At 34.5% G+C, this 22339-nt stretch overlaps 1 protein-coding gene across 1 annotated transcript in view; it reads left to right on the top strand.

Annotated features, from left to right (window-relative positions):
• The window catches only part of LOC129226191 (SEC14-like protein 3), a 66424-nt gene extending 44309 nt beyond the window's left edge, over nt 1-22115 (top strand). Inside the window, exons 5-9 of the mRNA XM_054860790.1 lie at nt 2295-2357; nt 8653-8746; nt 14315-14409; nt 21814-21892; nt 22102-22115. Coding sequence (XP_054716765.1) covers nt 2295-2357; nt 8653-8746; nt 14315-14409; nt 21814-21892; nt 22102-22115 — 345 coding nt within the window. The remainder of the gene's footprint in view (nt 1-2294; nt 2358-8652; nt 8747-14314; nt 14410-21813; nt 21893-22101) is intronic.
• Nucleotides 22116-22339: the final 224 nt, after the last annotated feature.

Below are 22339 nucleotides of genomic sequence, written 5' to 3'. Positions count from 1 at the left end.
CGTAGAAATGATTCAGACGTTACGCCATACAGTCGAGTCCCGACTTACGCGAGGGATGCGTTCCAAGACACCTCGCGTAAGTCGAAATTTCGCGTTGTGGAAAAATGTATGTATACAAATTTTTTAGAAGCATACCAAATTCATTCAGACACTTATGAACACCCCTCAAATTGCTTTCAAGTATTCCTCAACTATATACTTACATAAAAAAAACTGAACTTTTACTGTATTTAAAAAATACAAAACTGTTTTATTCTACATTGAATACTAAAGATGCACAAAATGAATGATCAATGGAAGGGAAAGACGTAACACGATTCGCATAGTATGTAGTAATAATAAAATGCTGCACTATAATAATGCTGTACAGTAGATACAGTAACAATATTTGTGTGTTCAAAATTGAAGATAATGATGATTATCCATGCTCCATAATTTAATGCTCCATGATTAGATATAGTTATTCTTACCTGATACATTTTTAAATACGGTTGCTTCGCTGTTTCTTTTTTAACGTTTCATTTTGTGGCAACAGCCCCTCTTCTTGATCTCTTTTTTCCAGAATAGAAGAGCATTTTCCATTTTCATACTATTTACTTTGCAAGACTGCAATGCAAGCTTCAATATTGAAACTAAGTTCTGAATATTTGCTGATAGCTTTTTGTTTTGACTTTTAATTTACGTATGGAAAATTAATTCATAATTGTTGTCGCGCTACCGTCGGCGTTTTGCAGTTGTTCAAGCATATCAAGAATCTTAGCCTTTTTTTTCAATCAGAAACTTTCTTTTTCTTCTCATCGTCAAAAGTTTAAGATGAAGGTACCACTAAGGTGCCATTATGTTTCATCAACTTTAATATTTAGAACTAGAGGCACCCGCACGGCTTCGCCCGTAATAGAAAAATTAAAGGTCTTTTGGTTCGCCTGTATATTTACAAATAATGTATGGTGAATTTTCTCGCCAATTGGCTTGTACCGACGTTACAGTTCCACGTTATGATAATTTCGTATCTCGCCAATTGGCTTGTGCCCATGTTACGGTTCCACGTTATGATAATTTCGTAATTTATGATAGTTTTTTTTTTCTTAAAATTGGAATAAAAAAAGAACCACATCGAATTTTCGAAAAAATCGCTTCGAGGTGCACACCCCCATGCTACATACTAACTTTGTGCCAAATTTCATGAAAATCGGCCGAACGGTTTAGGCGCTATGCGCGTCACAGACATCCTACAGACATCCTCCGGACAGAGAGACTTTCTGCTTTATTATTAGTAAAGATGAAAAAAAAAATACTAAATGAAAGTTGCTGAGTGGTTAGTTGATGCACTAACAACGCGACGCGTAGACAAGTTTGATGAGGGAACTTTCATTGTCAGTGATGCTTAAAGTGATGTAATAACATTCACAAAATCAATATTTAATAGCCAGTAACGAAGCAGATACTTCGTTCGAAAATAATTCGTGTTGTGGTCGAAAAATTCGCGTCAGGTCTAAAATTCGTTGCTTGTGAAAAATTCGCGTTATAGCCATTTCGCGTAAGTCGAATCGCGTTGTAGCGGGAGCCGACTGTAGATTGAGTATGCCTACTCGCATAATTTATAACATTATAACTGGAAGCAAAGTGAAACAAAAAACGGTTATTATTGCGGTAAAAACTTAAGTTATTTGTAACACTTTTTTAAAGGTGTTATAGTCGGTGTTATAGTGTCCGTAATTTTTCATAAGCAATGTGTAACTTTACAAGAGTTATATCAGTTTAGTTACCCCCAGAGCAGTGGAGGCAGCAAAGCTGCCGACGATTTTATGGAGTAAGGTTACACAAACATTTTTGTAGTGTGTGTTGAGACCTATTGTAGGATCCACTTGCTTGAAGAAAAACAAATGAGTGATTGGCACTCGAAAATAACATGGCGAGATCGAAGATCTAGTGTTTACATAAAATATTAAAATCTTTTGTTTTTGCGTTTGCAAGGGGAACAGTAAGAATAATTTGTTTCTGAGATATTTTTCTAAATTGCTTCGATTTTATTTCTTCTCGTAATGCTTTAAATAATATGCTTTTAGACAATTATTTAATTGACAGTAACATATTTAAAATTTCTTAATTTCGTTTTATGCATAAACAATTAGAAAGTAACATGTTTACACGGTTGTCATTTAGCCATATTCATAAATCGTATAAAACATGTTTAGAAGTTTATTTAGTCTTATTCATTTACTATAAGTATGATGTTTAGTAGTTGGTAATTTTTATCTTACTCATTTTTCTAGTGTTAATTTCTTTTTCCATAGATTCACGATTGCAGGGAAGTTTACGAGTTTGACACTATTACAGAATGGTTCAAACGATCAGAAGTGAGTCTAAAAAGGTTTTTCTTTTTAAAACTAATTTCTTGTAAAATCTATTTTTAACCACGAAAGTGATATATACATTTATGTGACAATCAGGGTTCGCCGATATATATCAGTCGATATATATCACGCTATATACCCGATATTTATTTTGAAAATACCATGATATTTTCGATATTTATTTTTTCGACTACGTAATTTTCAATATAAAAAATATATAAATCCTAGTAATATTGTTAATGTATTATTAAAAAGAACTTGAAAAGTGTGTACTATATTTTTTTATGATGTATTAATACATCATAAATACAGCAAAGTAATAAATTTTTATTCTATATTCATTTTTATTATTAGTAATGCAACAATTTTAAATCATATTAAAAGTGCCTAACTAAATATAACGAAAACAATAAATTAAACGTTGGTCAGAAAAAAAGTCTTATGACTGCACCAACTAATGCATATTTTTGCCCGACTGTGCGTGCGCGACGCAAAGGAGGGTAATGTGTTAATAAGTCTAAGTTTGTTCCTATGTGGCATTGTAGAGGCTTAACGCCTTAGCCAATTTTTGTAATTTTTGCGTCAATCGATTTGTCTTAACCTTGGGAGTGTCACTAAACACATGACAGTAATCAAAATGCACCATATCAACAACCAGTTGCCATTTTGTCAATTCGGGATGGTGTCTCACGCAGTCGCTGGCTACCTGCGTGCGACACAACGTGAGACAAATGCAGGTAGCTTTCACTACCTGAATTTTTTATTTACTTAATCTACTAATTGGGGCCTCAATGACCGAGTGGTCTAAGCGATTGCTTCTCATACCTGAGGCGGTGGTTTCGACTTCCATCCTCGCTCCGGATGTACTTCCCCTCTTTCTGATGTAAATTCTTTCATATGTTGTTTATAGTATATATTCTGTACTGTACTAAAAAAATATATCATGCGTAATGGAGGGAAGATACTCAGATTAGAGTCTTCATCAAAATAAACACGTGCAATAAGCACCAAAAGAAAGAAAATCTACTAATTCGATTTTCATCTCTAACACGTTGCATTTGTCTTTGCCTGGGTTCAAGGGACTGAGTTTCGCGACGTGTACTTTCTTGCCAGGTTCTTTTAGCAGGGTTGGCCGGATTGGACCCAATTGGGTTGGACCCAATGGGTTTTTTTGAAAAAACCCATTATTTAGCCCACTTTTGGGTTTTTTAAATTTTTTGAGAGTTTTTTAAAAGAGTAATTAATTTAAAAACTTTTACAATTTAAACTTCTATTTATTTGTTCTTCACCACAGACAATTGGACATAAAAAATGAATTTTGAACTTAATAGTATTTCTTACCTCTTAACGGCATTAAAAATACTTCAAAGATTTAAAATATATATATTTAACTTTTATCTTTAACTGGTCAATAAATAACTCAAATTATCTTGACTAAGTCCTGTCACGTCTGGTTTTCTCAATATTTGTAGATTGTACAGAGGAAATTAATCTAGTTAAAAGGCTTTCATGTGAATTATTTTCTGCAACCCGACACGTCACAAATTTCGAATTAACAAGTTATATTTTTTTTAGAAATTAACAGTTTTTACAAATGGTCGGACAGAAAACAGAATAGGAATGTACAGTATTTTCATTATCTTACAAAAAAGTTTAATATTTCTTAATCTGTACACAGAAATAGAAAAACAGGCAACATAAAATTCAAAGAAATGTCTTGATTAAGCTGGAATTCAGTAAATAGGGATTTAAACTACTTGAGGTTCTACAGTAGTTTTGCATAAAAAAATGAAATACAATAAAGTAAAATGCAAAAAAAAAAAAAAAAAAATAGTAGTAATTAAAAACGAACAATAGATTTTATCACTCAAGAAGTAATTTTGCCTTAACTGTTGGTATCATGGAAACTAAAAAATCTGAAATTTCAACCATTCTTGGGTTTCGTCGTCTTTCATACTCTTCTTCAGAAAACGCTGAATTTTAACAAGTTTTCCAGCTTTTTTTACCCCAAGACAATTCTTGTGCTTTGTTCATATACTTACGCTACAATATGCTACAAGTACCCTACATTTTCCCTAAAAAAAGACAAAAAAACCCACATTTCTTTTAAAAAAACCCAGCTTTAGTTGGTTTTTTTGGGTTTTATTTAAAAAAAAACCCAAAAAACCCTGGGTCCATGGGCTTTTTAAAAAAAAACCCGGTTTTTGCCAACCCTGTCTTTTAGTTTTGCAGAAAAATTTGACTGACGATGTTTGCTAGCTCGCGTCATCGTGAGTATTACAGGCTATTTATATAGCTGCGTTATGGTTGACTTATGTTCTCCGCATTTTTGCTAAAGGTCAAGCACATGTAGCTTTAAGCCGAGTTAGGTCCCTAGAGGGACTAATTATCCGTAGTTTAAATCACCGCAAGTTACTTAATAAACTCACGATACAAACTCTCTCAATGAAATGACGAGGTTGCGAGTCTTATATTCATATTGACTAAGTCAATGAAAATTAACTAAAAAGTGATAAAATAAAAATAATTATTGAATAAAAACAAAAAAACCCGACTGCGTAAAAACCAAAAAAAACTAAAAAGAAAAATGTTTAAGCCCAGTAGTTTAGAATGCTATTAAGTACTACTGAATAACTGCACCATTTAAATAGTTTTATATTCGTACACAGATAAGACATATCATAAATTCAAAAACAGAATAGAAGGATCAACAGTCGGGGACCATTCAAATTTACGGGGTTCCTTGATTCAGAAAGAAATGGGCCCCGACTGTTGATCCTTCTATTCTGTTTTTGAATTATGATATGTCGTATCTGTGTACGAATATAAAACTATTTCAATGGTGCAATAGCATTCTAAACTACTGGGCTTATACATTTTTCTTTTTAGGTTTTTGTTTTTACGCAGTCGGGTTTTTTTTTTTTTTTTTTAAATAAATTATTTTTATTTATTTCTGAATCATATAACTGTAAAGGTAGCTAACAGAAGAAAAATGAGTAAAACAGCTAATGCTAAATTAACTTCATTAAAATTGACAAAACTGTAAATTGAAATATTATATATGAATAATGAGAGAAACCTTTAATTTTAAGTCTACATATTGTAATAATAATGTAAGAAAATAAAAAGTGATTTGAGGATGCATTTACTATTTTACAAATACAAAAGTGAAGACTAGCAACAGGCTCTGGCCCAGCTAGGCTGGTCCTAGTCAATTTACAATCCCCAGTGAAGATCAATGGCCCTCTTAAAACTATCTACTTCCTTACTCATTACCACCTCTTCCGGTAAGCTGTTCCAAGGTTCCACTACCCTGCTAAAATAATAATTTTCCTAACATCCATGTTAGCCTGAGATTTAAATAGCTTAAAACAATGACCCCTTGTCCTGTTTTCAGTGCTAAACTTCAGCCCCGTAACATCTTTCATTTTAATAAATTTAAACAACTGAATCATGTCCCCCTCGGTCTCTTCTTTGCTCAAGACTGTACATTTTTAGCATCCAAAGCCGGGAATCATAGTCTAAATGAGAAAGTCCATTTATTAGCCTTGTAGCCCGCCTCTGAACCCTTTCCAATACATTAATATCTTTCTTAAGATATGGAGACCGAAACTGAACAGCATACTCCAAATAAGGTCTTACCAAACTTCTATATAAGGGCAGAAGAACTTCTTTAAGAAGACTTTAGTTTGTGTTAATTGAAAATATCGGATATATATCAAAATATCCGATACATATCAAAATATCGGATATTTTCGATACTTTTGAAAATTGGTATTTTCGAACGCTGGTGACAATATCAAAACTTTCCATAGATTGAATGAGACTTTCCAGAAAAACGTCTTCGACTTGAAATTTTTGCAAGATTTCTGAATTTTTCTGGAAGGCTTACCCGAAAATTATTCCCCTGTTTGTCCCGTGAAGTTTTGATCTAACTTTAGTGGCGTCATCATAAAAATATATTTGTTCGTTTCGCTTATTTTGTAACTCCTTAAATGTTTAATAAAATTTGCAATTCAGAACAACCTCGTTTTTCCGGACTACCGAAAATCAGGATAATCCGGGTGTTATGGTGATAAGCAAAACACATTCTTAAATAGCAATACTTTTCTGAAATAAGCAAAGGTTTCTTTTATTCTAGCGAACAAGCAATGCTTTTAACAGAATGGGGTTAGTTTCCTTCAGTCAAAAGTACTACTTTTAGTGACTGAAATTGATAGAATAAGCAAGGGGAAAAAAAAAAAGAAAAAAAAACCATGGAGCCAAAAAAAAAAAAAAACTTACTTTTCCCAAGAGTTATTTTTTTATTTATTTTTTTAAATGTCCCATTTTTGGAAATAGGGCGTGGTCTTGATGACGTCACAAGTGATGTACTTTGACGCGCTACTCCATTGCCGCGAAAAAATATTACTCTTTGCTTTCAACTGCATTGCAGGTTGTGATAATTTTCACTGTGCGCTACTGGCATCAGTGAATGGCATTTCATCACTTGTGATGTAACGTGAAAAGCGTAAAAAAAGGAATTACAACCTTTGCACCGATTAAAATAATTGTTTAAAAATTTTAAACTTTGTCAAATTATTTAAAGAATAGTTTGAACCCTATGTTTTTAAGCATGCTCCTTTCAGAAAAAAATACTTTTAAAATTTCGGAAACAACCCCATTATACTGTTTTTTGCAAACACTGTTATTTTAATTTGAACTACAGTGGTGACGGTAAGTTTGACTTACCGTGACTGACTTGAGTGATAAGTTTGTCATGCTAATTGGCTGGTTGGTGTCGTGTCCAACAAGAAGTCAAGGAGATTTAGCGACTGCTCCAGCCGGCGCTACTTTATCTTCTGTGTGTAGATATCCGTCATATGCGCAGGGGTACCCCCCACCCTAAGGTCAAGGGCGCACCTCCCTCAATATTGTGGAGACCCACCCAAAATAAGAAAAATACCCCTTTAACCCCCCGCCCCTTAAAAATTTCAATTTCGCAGTCTGAACCCACAACCCCTCCCCCCTCCCCTAGGTGGGCAATCCTGCCAAATCTGGACGAGTGCCAGTATTGCTGGGTAATTGAAAATATGACCCGGAGAAGGTTCGGAAAAAATTTCTACTTTTGACATAAGTCCTGGTTTTGTGTCCATTTATTTTCTTGCCACCAAAGTGGCCTAGTCTTCAATCTGCTAATTGTCTTTGTGATCTCTCTTTTGTTTGTTAGATTATTATAATCCGTAGTACGACCTTTGCGAGAGTCGTACATTAAATGAAAGCAAAAAGCGAATATTTTGTGCACTTGTGGCTCCTTTCTTGTTATAATTTAGAACTATTATTCAAGTTTTTTTAACTCTACAAATTTGATCCGGTTAAACTGGAGATCCGGAGAAACGGGGACGGAATAAACGAGGTTCTACTGTTCTTGAGTACCATAGGTGAGGTCTTTCGCAAAAATTGTTTGTTGTTTCCTCAATTTTTCTGTGTCTATTAAATAGAAAGATAAATAGAAAACAAGTGTAGTATGTATAAGTATTTGAGAAGTTTACTAATTTCTAGCATTCTAAGAAATGCACATAACAAATGAACTTCCAAAACATTGGCCAGCGTCCCAAATTATAAAAGCGATGCAACGGCGACCAATGTTAATAGTGTCATAATTAAAGGGTATCTGAAACATAACCAAGTACTCAAATACCTACACCAATAGAGAAGGGACGTTTTATTGCGCTACTCCAAGTTTGCATGAAGTCCTAGTTTCCTAGGAGCGAATCGCCGATCTTCGACGTCGCTCCTCACCGTGACGCTCAAATCAAAGTCAAGTGGATTCCGGCGTGGCCATTCACGACGTTGATTTAGCTCGCGCATGGGCAGAAGAATCAAGTTTTACCCTCCGGCGAAGAGCGACGATCGGCGTGTTCGCTCTACATTTGAAACATTATCGTGAGCAATGACAGCGATCCAGTAGAGACCTCTGCTGGCTAGTTTTCAATTTTAAACAACCTAAAAAAATCAGCAAAAAATATCCAGAAAAATGCCAGCGTTCCAGCAGTTAGTTAGCTGTCCCAAGTTTAGATAGCATTTTTCAAGTGTTTTGCATTCATTTGCAATAAAACTAATATTTTAAATTTGTTTTTGCTTATAAAAATATTAAAAAATAGGTAAACATCCATATATTTTTTTAAATTGTCAACAATGCTTTATTTTCTTATTATAAACATTGTTATTGTAACCCGCTAGTACATTTTTCCAGTTAAATGCTGTGCTTAAAGGATTTAAAGTGAGCTGTTTCGTTTTTTTTTTCTGTATCCCACAGGCGACTGAGAAATATGAATACAGTTCCTTCCTGGGTTTTGCCAAAGACGGATCTGTCGTAAGATACGTTCATGTGGGGAAAGGCGATCACTATGGTAAGTATTCTATTTTGTTTAATCTGTCTATTCAGACGGGGCCTGGTTAATGCACGTACGGTCCCGTAGGTCATCTCCCTGGGCAGCACATTTTTAGGGACACCAAAGTTGGTTAGTTTCGTTCCCCCCCTACCCCGCCCAAATTTTTGTGAACTACTTCAGTACACTGCAGGTTATCCACGAAATAGGATGGCGCGCTAATCACTGATAAGCGAATTCTTCTGTCACTCGCTTTAGCATTGCACGATCATTGGTCGTTCATTTTCCAACAAGATGGGGGCATCCCCATTATCTGACAGACGTTCCCCATTTCCTCAATAACGAGCTTCCTAGTCTTTGGATTCTATGAGATTTTGATGACGTCAATCAACTTCTTCCGTGAGCACCGTGCTCTCCGGACCTAACTCCAAGCGATTTTTTTATGGTCTGACATTGAAGATCGTGAGTTCCGTGTCCCATGGGCCACGTGATATGAAAGATTTCAGCCGAAACATCACAACTGAATTTTCTATGGTTGATCGTGACAAGTTATAGCGAGTGAAGCAAGAATTGGAGCAGAAATTTGATATGTGCCGCAATACGAAAGGTCCATACATCGAACATTTTCGGAAACAAAACTTGTGCAGTTTCATTCTCCAGTAAAGTCAGTTTTGTTGCTGTATTGGTAATATTTGTTTGAATAAGACTTCCATAACCGGGAAGGAATTTTAATATTATAACGGATTCGGTGCGACTTCCACTTTCTTGAAAGGACGACACAGTGCTTGAGAAAAACACAGGAGCTTTATTTACACTATGTATAGGAAAGATCGTTAACAACTGCTAAATTAATCATCAGCAATTAAGCAACACCGTAAACTCAACGGTTACACACGTATTTACATCCAAATACGAAAAACAACACAGCGAAATGCCTCGCAATAAAAGAGCTAATACACTCTCAGTACAAATTCTCAATCGAAACTCACTTTTTATCATGCGACGCGGCTTATTTATAGACATCGAAAAGTTTCCACAGTATTCCCAGAAGATTCCAGAAAATCGTAGACCGTTATTTTATTTCTTTCCATTCACAAATTTTATCATTCAGAAATGAGGGGACCATATACTTCTGCCGAAAGTACGGGGGACTGTATATTCATTTACAAGAAACTATTTACAGGTTCACATTACTACAATAATTTTGGATGAAAGATAATTTTAATCTCCAAATTTAGCTAGATTGCGACAAATTAATCATAAAAAATAACTAATATTTACAGAATTTTGTAACAATATGTATATGTAGATAATAGAGATAGACTAGGGTGCAGTGAAATAATTCGAATTCTTTAAAGGATGTCTCGAGTTGGAAAAGGAGAACCACTGGCTTAAACAGATCAATAACACTCGCATACATGTAAACTATAGTTAAAACGATAACAGGGTATGTAACAAATGCATGTAGTGATCGCTCATCAACCAAATCATTATAAGCGTTACAACAAAAACGCATAGGGGAGGAGAGAGGAGTTTTTTCACCCACTGGTCCAGTTACTCGTTAACACACGTAAGTAGCTTATATCGCTAAGTAGAGTTCATCTAAAGCAGTAAGTAGGGTAGATCTAAAGATCTAAAAATCAGTTTTTTTATTTTACTTAAAGTTAGCCGACTAAAACTAGTCCGGATTCAGTGATTTTGGAAAGGTTGATGCCCCAGGAAGAAAGGGGGAACAAAGGAAAAGGAATGTCTAAAAATAGATTTTGCTCTTGTTAAGTGAAAGGAAAAGGAATTTCTAAAAATATATTTTGCTCTTGTTAAGTGAAAGGAAGAGGAATGTCTAAAAATAGATTTTGCTCTTGTTAAGTTAAAGGAAAAGGAATGTCTAAAAATAGATTTTGCTCTTGTTAAGTTAAAGGAAAAGGAATGTCTAAAAATAGATTTTGCTCTTGTTAAGTTAATTAAGTGTGCACTTATCTACATTTAGCTTACCATTTGCGATATTTTTTTTTTTTCAAAAGTGTGAAAGACCGCGGATAATGCCGCCAGCGTTGTCTAGTGATCAGAGAAGTCTGACTGCGACAGGAACGTCCGGGTTCGAATCCCTACTCGGGCATGGACGTACTTTCTCTCTCCTGTCCTTGTCCTTTCTTTGTGTGAATGTGTTGTTATACTGTCAAGGGTTGTTTACCCTATAAACGGGTCCTTATGTCATGTGTGTACTGTAGAAGACGACCTTCGCACCAAAATGACAGTACAGTTGGAAAAGTGAAGCAGCGCACCCCAAATTGCCAATCTAGCTGGCACACGACGACGAAACAACAACCGCGGATAATTGGAAGTTTACTGTTTTTTGAAAATGGGCTGATTTTCCTATGAGATGCACAAAATTTTACCAGGACATGGGCACCACTTCCTCTTGATTGGGTCCTGTATACAGAATGTCGATTATGTTTGGTACTAACTTGTAGGAGGAGCATCCAAGGTTCGGAATCACACAGATTAGAGCCGGCAATAGCACTTTAATGCTGCAGAGTGTGTTTTACGGTAGTTCGAAAGAACAAGGAACAGTTTTTCTTTTCGATATTGAACGGGTAGAAGGTTTGACTTTACGTTGGAAGACTTTTTGTGAAATACAACGAATGTATGAAAAAAAAAATCCTAGTGTTATAAAACACGCATGTTTCTTTGAGGACTACTAATTAGCGTCGTCAATCGAAGACGCTTTCTGCATAGAATAAAACGAGCTAATGTGTGCATCACATGACTTCCTTTTACCCCAATTTAATGTCATTTCCTCAGTACTGGCAGTTTTAATGTGATTCAATAGTTTTACTTTCTAAATATCACCAACAGAAGCCAAATTGAAATCAGATAAAAAAAAAGAAAAAAAAAAGCGCCAAATTTGCCGCCAAGTTGGCAACAAAACTTGGCAACCAAAAGACTAACGATATATCGCCAAGTGTCCGCCAAATTGTAACACCACTTGAGTTTACATCGAAATTAGCAATGATTTCCTCTCAAAAAGGGGCAAAAGACCCCTTTAGAAACACCCGAATGCAACCAAAAGGGGAGGTGCACAATTAGACTCCACTAGGAGTCTACGTACCAAATTTCAACTTTCTAGGACATACCGTGCTTGAGTTATGCGACACACATACGCACATACATTCGTACATACAGACGTCACGAGAAAACGCGTTGTAATTAACTCGGAAATCGTCAAAATGGATATTTCGCAAGTCTATTACGTTTCTTAGGCACTTGATCGAGTCGAGTTATTGATCGAGTCGAAAAAAAAACTCATTATTCATTCGAGGGTATGTAAAATGGAAATAAGGTCGATTTTTGAGTGATTTTTTTTTTTTTGCAAAAGGTAGTAAAAAGGTTTCACAAAAGGATACGTATGTATCAGTTTAGCAACTTTTGCGCTTTAACAATGTTGATTTCATGTTTTAAAGAAAACTACTTCAAAGCAGAATACCAAAAAAAAAAAAAGTGCTTTAGCTAAAATGTTGAAACTGACATCAAAATCGAAAGAAGAGTATGGGCTCGCTCCCCTGAGCTCCCATGCGAGCAAGCCCTGGTCGCAATGCGAACTTCCAAGGGCAAGGACCAGTTAGTTTAGTGACTGTTCAAGTGAACGCTGTAGACATTTTTTGCGATTGATTCCAGAGCTCTTTCCAGAAGTTAAGTTATTAAATTCACAAAAATCAGAGCTCACGGCAGGAAGAGTTTCTAGAAGTGAAAAAAGGAGAACGAAACCAACGAGGATACCGACACCGATGACTAATATTTAACTCTTTCACAATGAACCATTGCTTGACAATTGCAAATGATGTTACTGGTTTTTAGTGAAGGAAGATCCCGTCGTGGAAGTGACGGGAGTGATTGTGGATGTGTAAATGCTCCACAAAGAACTACATATAAAAATAATGACTGCCAAACCCAGCTTTTTCTTTACTAATAATAAAGCTGAATGTCTCTCTGTCCGGAGGATGTCTGTAGGATATCTGTAGGATGTCTGTAGGATGTCTGTGACGCGCATAGCGCCTAAACCGTTCGGCCGATTTTCATGAAATTTGGCATGAAGTTAGTATGTAGCATGGGGGTGTGCACCTCGAAGCGATTTTTCAAAAATTCGATGTGGTTCTTTTTTTATTCCAATTTTAAGAAAAAAAACTATCATAAATGACGAAATTATCATAACGTGGAACCGTAACATGGGCACAAGCCAATTGGCGAGATACGAAATTATCATAACGTGGAACCGTAACATGAGTACAAGCCAATTGACGAGAAAATTCACAATACATTATTTGTAAATACAGGCGAACCAAAAGACCTTTTAATTTTTCTATTACGGGCGAAGCCGTGCAGGTACCACTAGTAATATAAAAACTAAGAAACTAAGTTAATTCATGTTTTCTTTATACACGCTGTGAATATGTATCAGAATAAGTACACATTAAACATATTATACATTTATCTATGACTACATGAAGCATTTTTACTTCCTTTTACAAAAAAGGAAGTATTGTATTCGCGAAAAAATTTTCACTCAAAAATCGGCATTAATTTCCATTTTGCTCAACCCCGAATGAATGTTGAGTTTATTTTTCAACCCGACCACACGTGGATATATGCCTAGAAACGTACAGACACCCGAAATATCCATTTTGACGATTCCCGAGTTAATTACAACGAGTTTTCTCGTGACGTTTGTATGTACGTATGTGTGTATGTATGTCGCATAACTCAAGAACGGAATGTTCTAGAAAGTTGAAATTTGGTACTTAGACTCCTAGTGGGATCTAGTTGTGCACCTCCCTTTTTGGTTGCATTCGGATGCTCCAAAAGGGGTCTTTTGCCCTTTTTTGGGGGGAAATCATTGTTAACTTCGATGTAAACTCAAGTAGTGTTATAATTTGGCGGACACTAGGCGATATATCGCCAGTTTTTTGGTCGTCAAATTTTGTCGCCAACTTGGCGATTTTTTTTTAAAATCTGGTTTCAATTTGGCCACTATTGGTGATATTTAGAGAGTAAACTATTGAATCACATTAAAATTGCCAACAATGGGGAAATGACATTAAATTGGAGTCAAAGGAAGTCATGTGATACACACATCAGCTCGTTTTAATCTTTGGAGCCTAACCCCTATTTCAACACCACTATTAAGTCTTAGTTACGCGGCATTTACGTGGAACGTAACCTCCGCGAAAAACGAAGGTCTATTGTATTTGATTTTGTTAACTATTTTGATTTGAAAATTGCTCTCAGCTCTTCACAGGAGTTGAAAGGATCAATAGCTTGGAAATTATAATTTTTCAAGGCATGGAGCAATTAGGGAGTTTCTGAAATCCCAACATCATCAGAAGAAGAAGTCATGGCTGTTTATCAAGCACTTGAAAAACAGGGCTCAACAAAAAACAGGTCACAGCCAAGACGTTGATTTGTTGTTAACATCTTGTTAATGGATATTTGTTATCTCTCTCTATCTCTTTTAAAATTCCATTACTTGAAAGAATGTCAACAATTGTAATTACCGTGTTATACAAAAGAAGTATATGCTTACTTGTTTTTCAGGTTTCATTATGTCCATGACTGCGTATGAAATTTGTAAATACTGCTCATATTTAATAGAATGGGATCGCAAGGAACAAAAGAAACATAATCAAAAGGTAATTTACTATTATTTAGAATTATTACATGATTATACAGGGTGTTGAACTCTAATTTTGTTTTTTCTCCTTAAGTTTCAGTGTATAATTTATATTTTGGCAACAGGAGAAATTGTGAATGCGTGATTATTACGTTCTTAAGAGTTGGCAACATATTTGGAAATGTGTTTAGTTACAATAGCCAATTTTTGTGATACGTGTTTTTTGGATTTTTCGGACATTTTTGTGTGAACCTCATGTGTGGCTTGAACATCAAAATTCATTTGTGTTTTCAGAAATAAAATATGTTTTTTTGAGTCTCAGCACAGGGTGTTCCTTTTTAACCTGCAAGAGCTCTATTTTTGCAACCGTTAGTCCTAGATGTGTACTTCCAATTGCAAAAATGTTCAAAATCAGATACGGAGTTAAGATATTGAAAATTTGAAGCAAAAATAAAAATGAGTCAAAAAATTAAATATTTAACTTTTTATACGGGGCCTAGGTCCTCGAACTTATATTTAGAGAGATAATATCAATTAAACTGTTACTGACACAAAAAAAACTTGATATTTGTTCGACCAAAACTCAAGGAGATATTCCAGTTCCAAGTTTTAAGGGACCATATAGAGGATAAGATTGGAATTTATCGCCCTTTCAGAAGAATGACAGATTGTCAAAGTAAAAAAAAACAAGGTATTTATATTTTTCATTGCTATTCAAAAATGAATGCAAATGTTATGCCGTGATACGCAAAAACGCACTGCAAAACCTCGAACAATTTGCAAATCACACTTGCACACATATAATTTCAAACACTTGTTAATTGCTATATTTTCCTTTAAAAGGTGTTATTGACGATGAGTGTAAACTGTAAAGTTGTACAAATCACAAACTCTGCGTTTCATATCTCGGTGAATATTGGTTGTACTAATTTCAAACTTTTTGTGTTGGAATTGTTTTCCAATGGAGATTATTTCCCTAAGGATCATTTCACGGTATTTTTGACATTTATGTAGAGTGCGTAACATGGCCTTTTTTTTTGCCATAACTTTTTAATTTACTGTTTGGTTAGCTTATTATTTTATTTTGAGCTTTTCCTATCAACACACCAACTTAAAATAAAATAATTTGCAAATTGAACGGTAAATTAAAAAGCTATGGCAGAAAAAGGTCACGTTACGGACTCTACACAAATGTCAAAAACACCGTGAAATGCCCCCTAAACATAAGTAAGGGGACCTAGGGCGAGTATAAAAAGTTAAAATTTTGTTATTATTTGACGCATTCATATTTTCGCTTCAAACTTTCAATTCCTTAGCTCTACATCTGATTTTGAACATTTTTGCAACTAGAAGTATGCATCTAGGACTAACGGTTGCGAAAATATAGGTCTTTTTGCAGGTTAAAACAGAATATCCTGTATAAAATCATTACACATGTCTTATAATACAATTTTCAAACATAAACGATTACCTGACCAGCATTCTTAGGAGGGGGGTGGATATAGGCTGGATCGAATTTTATCTCTTCATCAAAATAAAAGTATTTGAACGGACAATGACAATTTCAATCACTTGGTGTAAATGACTAAATAAAGTAATAATTTAAAAAACTAAAAAGTATGAAGTAAAAAGTTAAAAAAATCTATGGGAAATTAGTATGAATGACAAACAATTAACTTATAGGGAAAAAACCGTGGGGTGCTATCTATTTACATTTTTGCAAGGACAACAAATGGAAAAAATTTCAGACAACTGATATGAAGCCCCCCCCCCCCACACGCTCTTTTTCGTGCATTGAAGTTAATTGTTAGCCAATTATTTTATCATACTTATCTGCTAAAGATTTTTTATTACTTTTTTAAATTTTTGACACAAAAGCGTTTTTTTTTTTTTTTTTTTTTTTTTTTGTTTTCTTAAAACTATTATTTTCTTTTCGTTTTTTTTTAGTTTTACTTGTTTTACGGAAAATTATTTTAACATAATTCAAGATGTTCTGTATTCATAAAATCCCCCCCCCCCCCCAAAAAAAAAAGACTGAATAGCTCGAGCAACGTTCGAAACAAGGATCTCTTAAACGCTAAAAGGAATACTAATACTCTTTAAGGTGCAACTGTTGAGCTCTTAAAACGTTCAACTTTTCCGATAAATTGCCTGTCGAAAAATTGTCTAATCCAGTTAATCCATATCAATCATCTATGTAAGTATGTATGTATGTATGCATGTGTGTGGACAGAGGCGGCGATTGAGGCTCATAAATGGATGTTGGGGGGGGGGGGGGGACAAAAAAAAAAGGCAGCAAAAAATGAAAAAAAAAAAAGAAAGAAAGAAAGAAAAAAAAAAAACGGCCGTAAAATATGAAAAACAGAAAATAAAGGGCAAAATTTTGTTAGGGCTTGTTTTTTAGAGCAGATGAGTAGAAATTTACTTATATCTATCAATTTTTAACTCACGTTTTTCTTAAGATTTTGATGAATTAGGTACACAATAACTTCCCACGAAGAAACTTAGACATGAATTAGACCCGGAAGTATTTTGAGATGTCACAAACACTTAGTAAGAATTTCATGAAACCAACAAACAATTAAAACAATTTATTTATTAATATCTAAACAATGAATACATAAACTAAAAGTGACTGCTTATGCTAAATAATGTTTCGTAAACAGATGTACAAAGTAAAACAAATATTTACGATCTAAAACTTTTTACCTTACAGCTTTTTTTTTTTTTTTTGTAATTTCTAGCTTTGGTTCATTAATTGGGAAGAAAATCGCATAAAAAGTGAGGGGGATGCCCCTTTGTCCCTCCCCCCCCCCCGAATAGCCGCCACTGAGTAAAACAAATCATTATGTCCTGAAAATTTTGACATTTCTGCTATTTTTGTGATTTCTGGTTTTGGCTTTTTAATTAGGAAAAAAAAACCTATAAAAAGGGGCGGTTACCCCCCTTCAATCGCCGCAACTGTTTGTGGAAATTATATTTACATTACTTTTGAGATACATTTCAATTAAAGCATTGTATAAGAGTCATTCTTTTAAGATGGACAAATTGAATGGGGGCCTGATTGTTGACACCTTCAATTTTCCTGAAACTTTCAGGATATTTTATTAGTATCGTGATAAGAAAAAGTGAAGCTTCTTTCCTCTCTAATTTGACTTGTTGGCCCCCGAGTGGAGGTCAAAGTTTAGGGTCGTGAGAAAAAAAGAGCTAGTATATGATTTAACAGGAAATATCCAACGTTGTTTAGCACAAATAAACAGATTTCAGAATACACGTGTTTCGAGGTTTCAAGGAACCCCTTTTTCAATTCAAAGGTGTGAGCTTCTAGATGTAAAGACACCCAGTAAAAGTGTATTCTGAAATCTGTTTATTTGTGCTAAACAACGTTGGATATTTCCTGTTATTTCTCGGCACAAAGGTATTTATTTATTGCTTAGTATATGATTGTTTTGCTTCAAAAGCAATGAGTGAACCGAGCCAATTCTTTTAAATAAGGATACTATTTGATACTAGGTATATTCTAGTATAAATATTTTGGTGACTCACTCATGACTTTGAGGGCAAAGGTCAATTGAAAATGCAATTTTTAAAACTTTTTTTTTGCTTTGTTTTGGCCCGGAAATCTGCTAAAGCCGTGAGTAACACTCGGAAATTCGTATATAATTAACGAGTACTTACGATGTACTAATTTAGTACTATACTCACCACAGTATAGGACTAAGAAAAATATAAAATAGCTTTCGTTTGCCTTGGCTTTAGTAGTTAAACGGTCTCAAAGTCGATGATTTTTTAAAAATGGCCAAGTTTAGAGGTCAATATCTTTGATCGCGACGGGTCAACAACTTTGGAACACAGCTGTAGTTATAGTCCGAGTAATGTAGTTTAAGGTCAAGGTTAGAAACCCATGGCAACTAATCAACTTTTTTAATTACGTGGTCTCAAAGTTGATAATTTGAAACAACAAGAATAAAAGTCTTAGGTCAATTTACTCTATAACGCCTGAGTCAACAACTTAGAACAAGAGCTGCAATTATACTTTGCGTGGTGTGGTTTTAGACTCATGTCAGAAAACCATGAGACCTAATCATATTCCTTAATTTAAACGGTCTCAAAAATGACGATTTCAGTATAAAAGAACGGTTTTTTCACGAGTTTATATGCGTGCTACTCAATCTTATGAGCTCAAACTCACAAATACTAGAACGAATCAACAGTCAAATGTACTTTAAGCTCCCAAAGTTTCATGCTTCCAGTGTAATAACATTTTCTGTAACCTTGACCACAACATGGCAATTCTCCTCACAAAGCTGATCCGCCATTTTGGAGCACTATATTTTGAAGATCCTAGATCCTCAGGATTCGGATCTCGGAAGCTGAAAATTTGCATAGGTTAGTTTTAAAGACATCTCTACACCTCTAAAATTTCATCCCATTCGGGGATGATCGAGTAGGAACAGTTTTAAAAATTTAGGTCAGTTGACGTGGAATCACTCTGATATAACATTGACTATTCGCATGCATCTTTGGTTATTTTTGATTTTATAATGATCATAAATCAATGCTATATTTTAGGAAGAGAATTACAATTGGATAAGAGATTGAGTTCATAATTACAGTAGAATTTACTTAGTAACAAACTTTTATAAATAAACAAATTTATTCTATATGGCTCAAAATTAAAAACATAAATACAAAGTCAAAAAAAATAAATGAATAAATAAATAAATAAATAAAAAAAAAATAAATAAATAAACACTAAGGAAAAAAATCACAGGTTTGTTAGACAATAACAAAAGATCAAAAGAAGTTTGGGAACTGTGCATAATGTTTATATAGGCGTAATAGAGTAATTGACCTAAAATTTTGACTCTTGTTTTTTCAAATTATCAACTTTGAGACCGGGTAATTAAAAAACTTGATTAGTTGCCATGGTTTTCTAACATGCACCTTAAACTACACCATTTGGACTATAACTACAGCTGTGTCCCAAAGATGTTGACCCGTCGCGATCAAAGGTATTGACCTCTAAACTTGGCAATTTTAAAAAAATCATCGACTTTGAGACCGTTTAACTACTAAAGCCAAGGGAAACGAAAGCTATTTTATATTTTTCTTAGTACTATACTGTGTTGAGTAGTTAATCATATACTTATTTCCGAGGGTTACTCACGGCAGCAGCAAATATCCGGGCCCAAACAAGGCAAAAAAATTTAAAAAATTGCATTTTCAATTGACCTTTGCCCTAAAAGCCATGAGTGAGTCACCAAAATATTTAGACTAGAATGTACCTAGAATCGAGTAGTAGCATTATTTGAAAGAATTGACTCGGTTTACTCATTGCTTTTGAAGCAAACCAATCATATATTTAGCTCTTTTGTTCACTACCTTTGACCCCTACTCAAGGACAAACAAATCAGTTTTTTAGAAAAAGAAACTTCACTTTTTCTTATCATAGTACCACTAATACATCCTGAAATTTTTACGAAAATTGAAGACATCAACTATCAAAAGTGTCCATCTTAAAAGAAACTAGTATGTTGTGGCCATCACGAAACTTTCTTCTATATTTTTCCTTTTATCTGATCCCTCCCCATGCTTGACGAGGAAGCAATATTCCCAACAAAAACAAAATGACACATGCCAAAACTTGACGACTATCCCAATGTCTGAATTATTGCAAAAGCAAAGCAAAGAGCGAAAATTGAAAGTTATTTTAAAAGCCTTGCTTGAAAGAATTACAAATATTTTATTTGTTAACAAACATAAGATGGCAACAGTTAAAAATTTTAAATCATTGAGATAATATTTCCTATCATTTCCATACAATTAAAATCACGAGAAATACGCAGACGACAATCTATTACGATTTATCTTTCTTATTGTTGCATTAATAAAAATATTTTTATTCGCAAAAAAAAAAAAAAAAAAAAAATCAACACCTCTTGGAGCGATCGGCGTCAAAATAGAACCAAAGCCTGTTTACATATGGATTCACATATATTCCAAATTTCAACCAGAACGTAGCATTACTTCTTGAGATAGGGCACTCACAATGGAAAAAAAGAACGGGCGATTGCGCTACCCCCTTTTTAGCTGTTGACACCAAAATAAAATCAGCTCTTATACCTACTAAGGGCTACTTGCCGATAAATTTTTCTTTCATTCCGCTCATTATTTCTTGAGATACAGCAGTCACAATTGACGACAAAAAACGTTCTATAGCTCAACCCCCGTTTGAGTTATTGACACCAAAATTGAATCAGCACCTGTTCCTGTTAATGGCAACACATGGACCAAATTTTGTTTGATTCCGACAGGTACTTCCTGAGGAATAGCAATCACGCGTAACTCAAAAAACGTCCCATTGCTCCACCCCCCTTGGAGGAATTCACGCCAAAAAACTAATGGGCACAAGTTCACATAGGGGCACATATGTGTACTAAATTTCGTTCGATTTCATGCGGTAGTTTTTGTTGTAGAGCGGCCACAAAAAACTGGTCACACACAGACGTGACACACATACATACACACACACACACATACATACACACACACACACACAGACAGACAGACATTTTCCAAAAATGGTCGAAATGGACTCAGCACACCTCAAAACGTTCGAATCCGTCAAAATTCGAAATTCGAAAATTTGCACGAATCCAATACTTTCTTCTATATATTAGATATAGAAGAAAGTAAAAATGACTCTTAACAATGACCGTGATCAACAATGAATTTTCAATTGAAGGCTTGCCAATATCTTGGCATGAAATTTGTTGAAAACAATTATAAATCACGTTCTAATTACCTTTGAACATTGGAACAAATTTTATTTGATGCGGAAAAATCAGAGGCTTCTGTCAATGTTTAATTCCAATTTGTGCGAGCGTTTTTGTCCTCATATTAAAGGATTTATGCAAAAATATTGATTAAAAATGAAATAAGTAATAATTAAGTAATTTGATTGTGGAATATTGCATTGTCATCGAGTCTGAGGTCTCATGAAAATTTTTAAAAGAATCCGATCGCAGGAAGTGGGATTCCAGGTAATGGGGATCGAATAAAGTTATAGACGAAAATGTCGATTTGTGTAAAGCACGTTATACTATGTATAATGATTTACATTATATTGAATTTTAATGCACTTTTAAAATAAAACATCCCTTCATAGAACTGAAATTTCAATAAGAATTAAACTGGAGCACCATTGAACAGGTGAAAATCACTGTATTGAATTTAGCTAGAAAATCTTCAAAAGGCCCCATCAAAAAACTTAGAAAGGCCTCATAAAATCAAGGCCTTTTAAATCTCAAGGCCCGAGAAATATTGTTGTTCATGGATTAACGCTACAAAATTTGTTCTTGTATATTATGTTTTGTGTGATTTATTTCTTCATATACCTAATGAAGGGGACATTTTTCAGACAGGCCTTAATGTTCATGACATTACTTATATCTTTGACATGGATAACTTCTCTATTCAGCAACTCGCCTACAAATGCGGTAAGTTTTTTTTTTTTTTTGTTTTTTCGGATGAGCAAATACATTGGAACAATGTCAAATCAACACCTAAATGCGTATTGCTTCCTGGTTTTTCGTTTTTGACGTACACACACACACAAAAAAAAAAAAAAAAAAAAATGGTAGAGGATCTATAAACTATAGGTTAACTTCTGAATTTTAATTTTAACAGTTTAATTTGAATTTTTTAGATCCATCACCATAACAATGCCATCGTTGAGGTACCGCTGCGTGGCGCTGCTTACCGTATTGTTACCTTAAATGGGCACTTCATTTTGTGGCAAATGCGATAGGCATTTAGCATTTAAGTGGCGTTGGTCAAATCAAAATGTTATGTATGAGGTAAATGGCTGGAAATTTGCATGTGGTTACGAGTTTTTTTTTTTTTTGAGTTAAAATACAAACGATGCGATTGGTTGCATGCACAAA

This window comes from Uloborus diversus, chromosome 7 (genome assembly GCF_026930045.1).
Source record: "Uloborus diversus isolate 005 chromosome 7, Udiv.v.3.1, whole genome shotgun sequence".
Lineage (NCBI taxonomy): Eukaryota > Metazoa > Arthropoda > Arachnida > Araneae > Uloboridae > Uloborus > Uloborus diversus.
The sequence above is the reverse complement of the archived record's forward strand: the minus strand, read 5'-3'. Positions and strand labels throughout refer to the sequence as shown.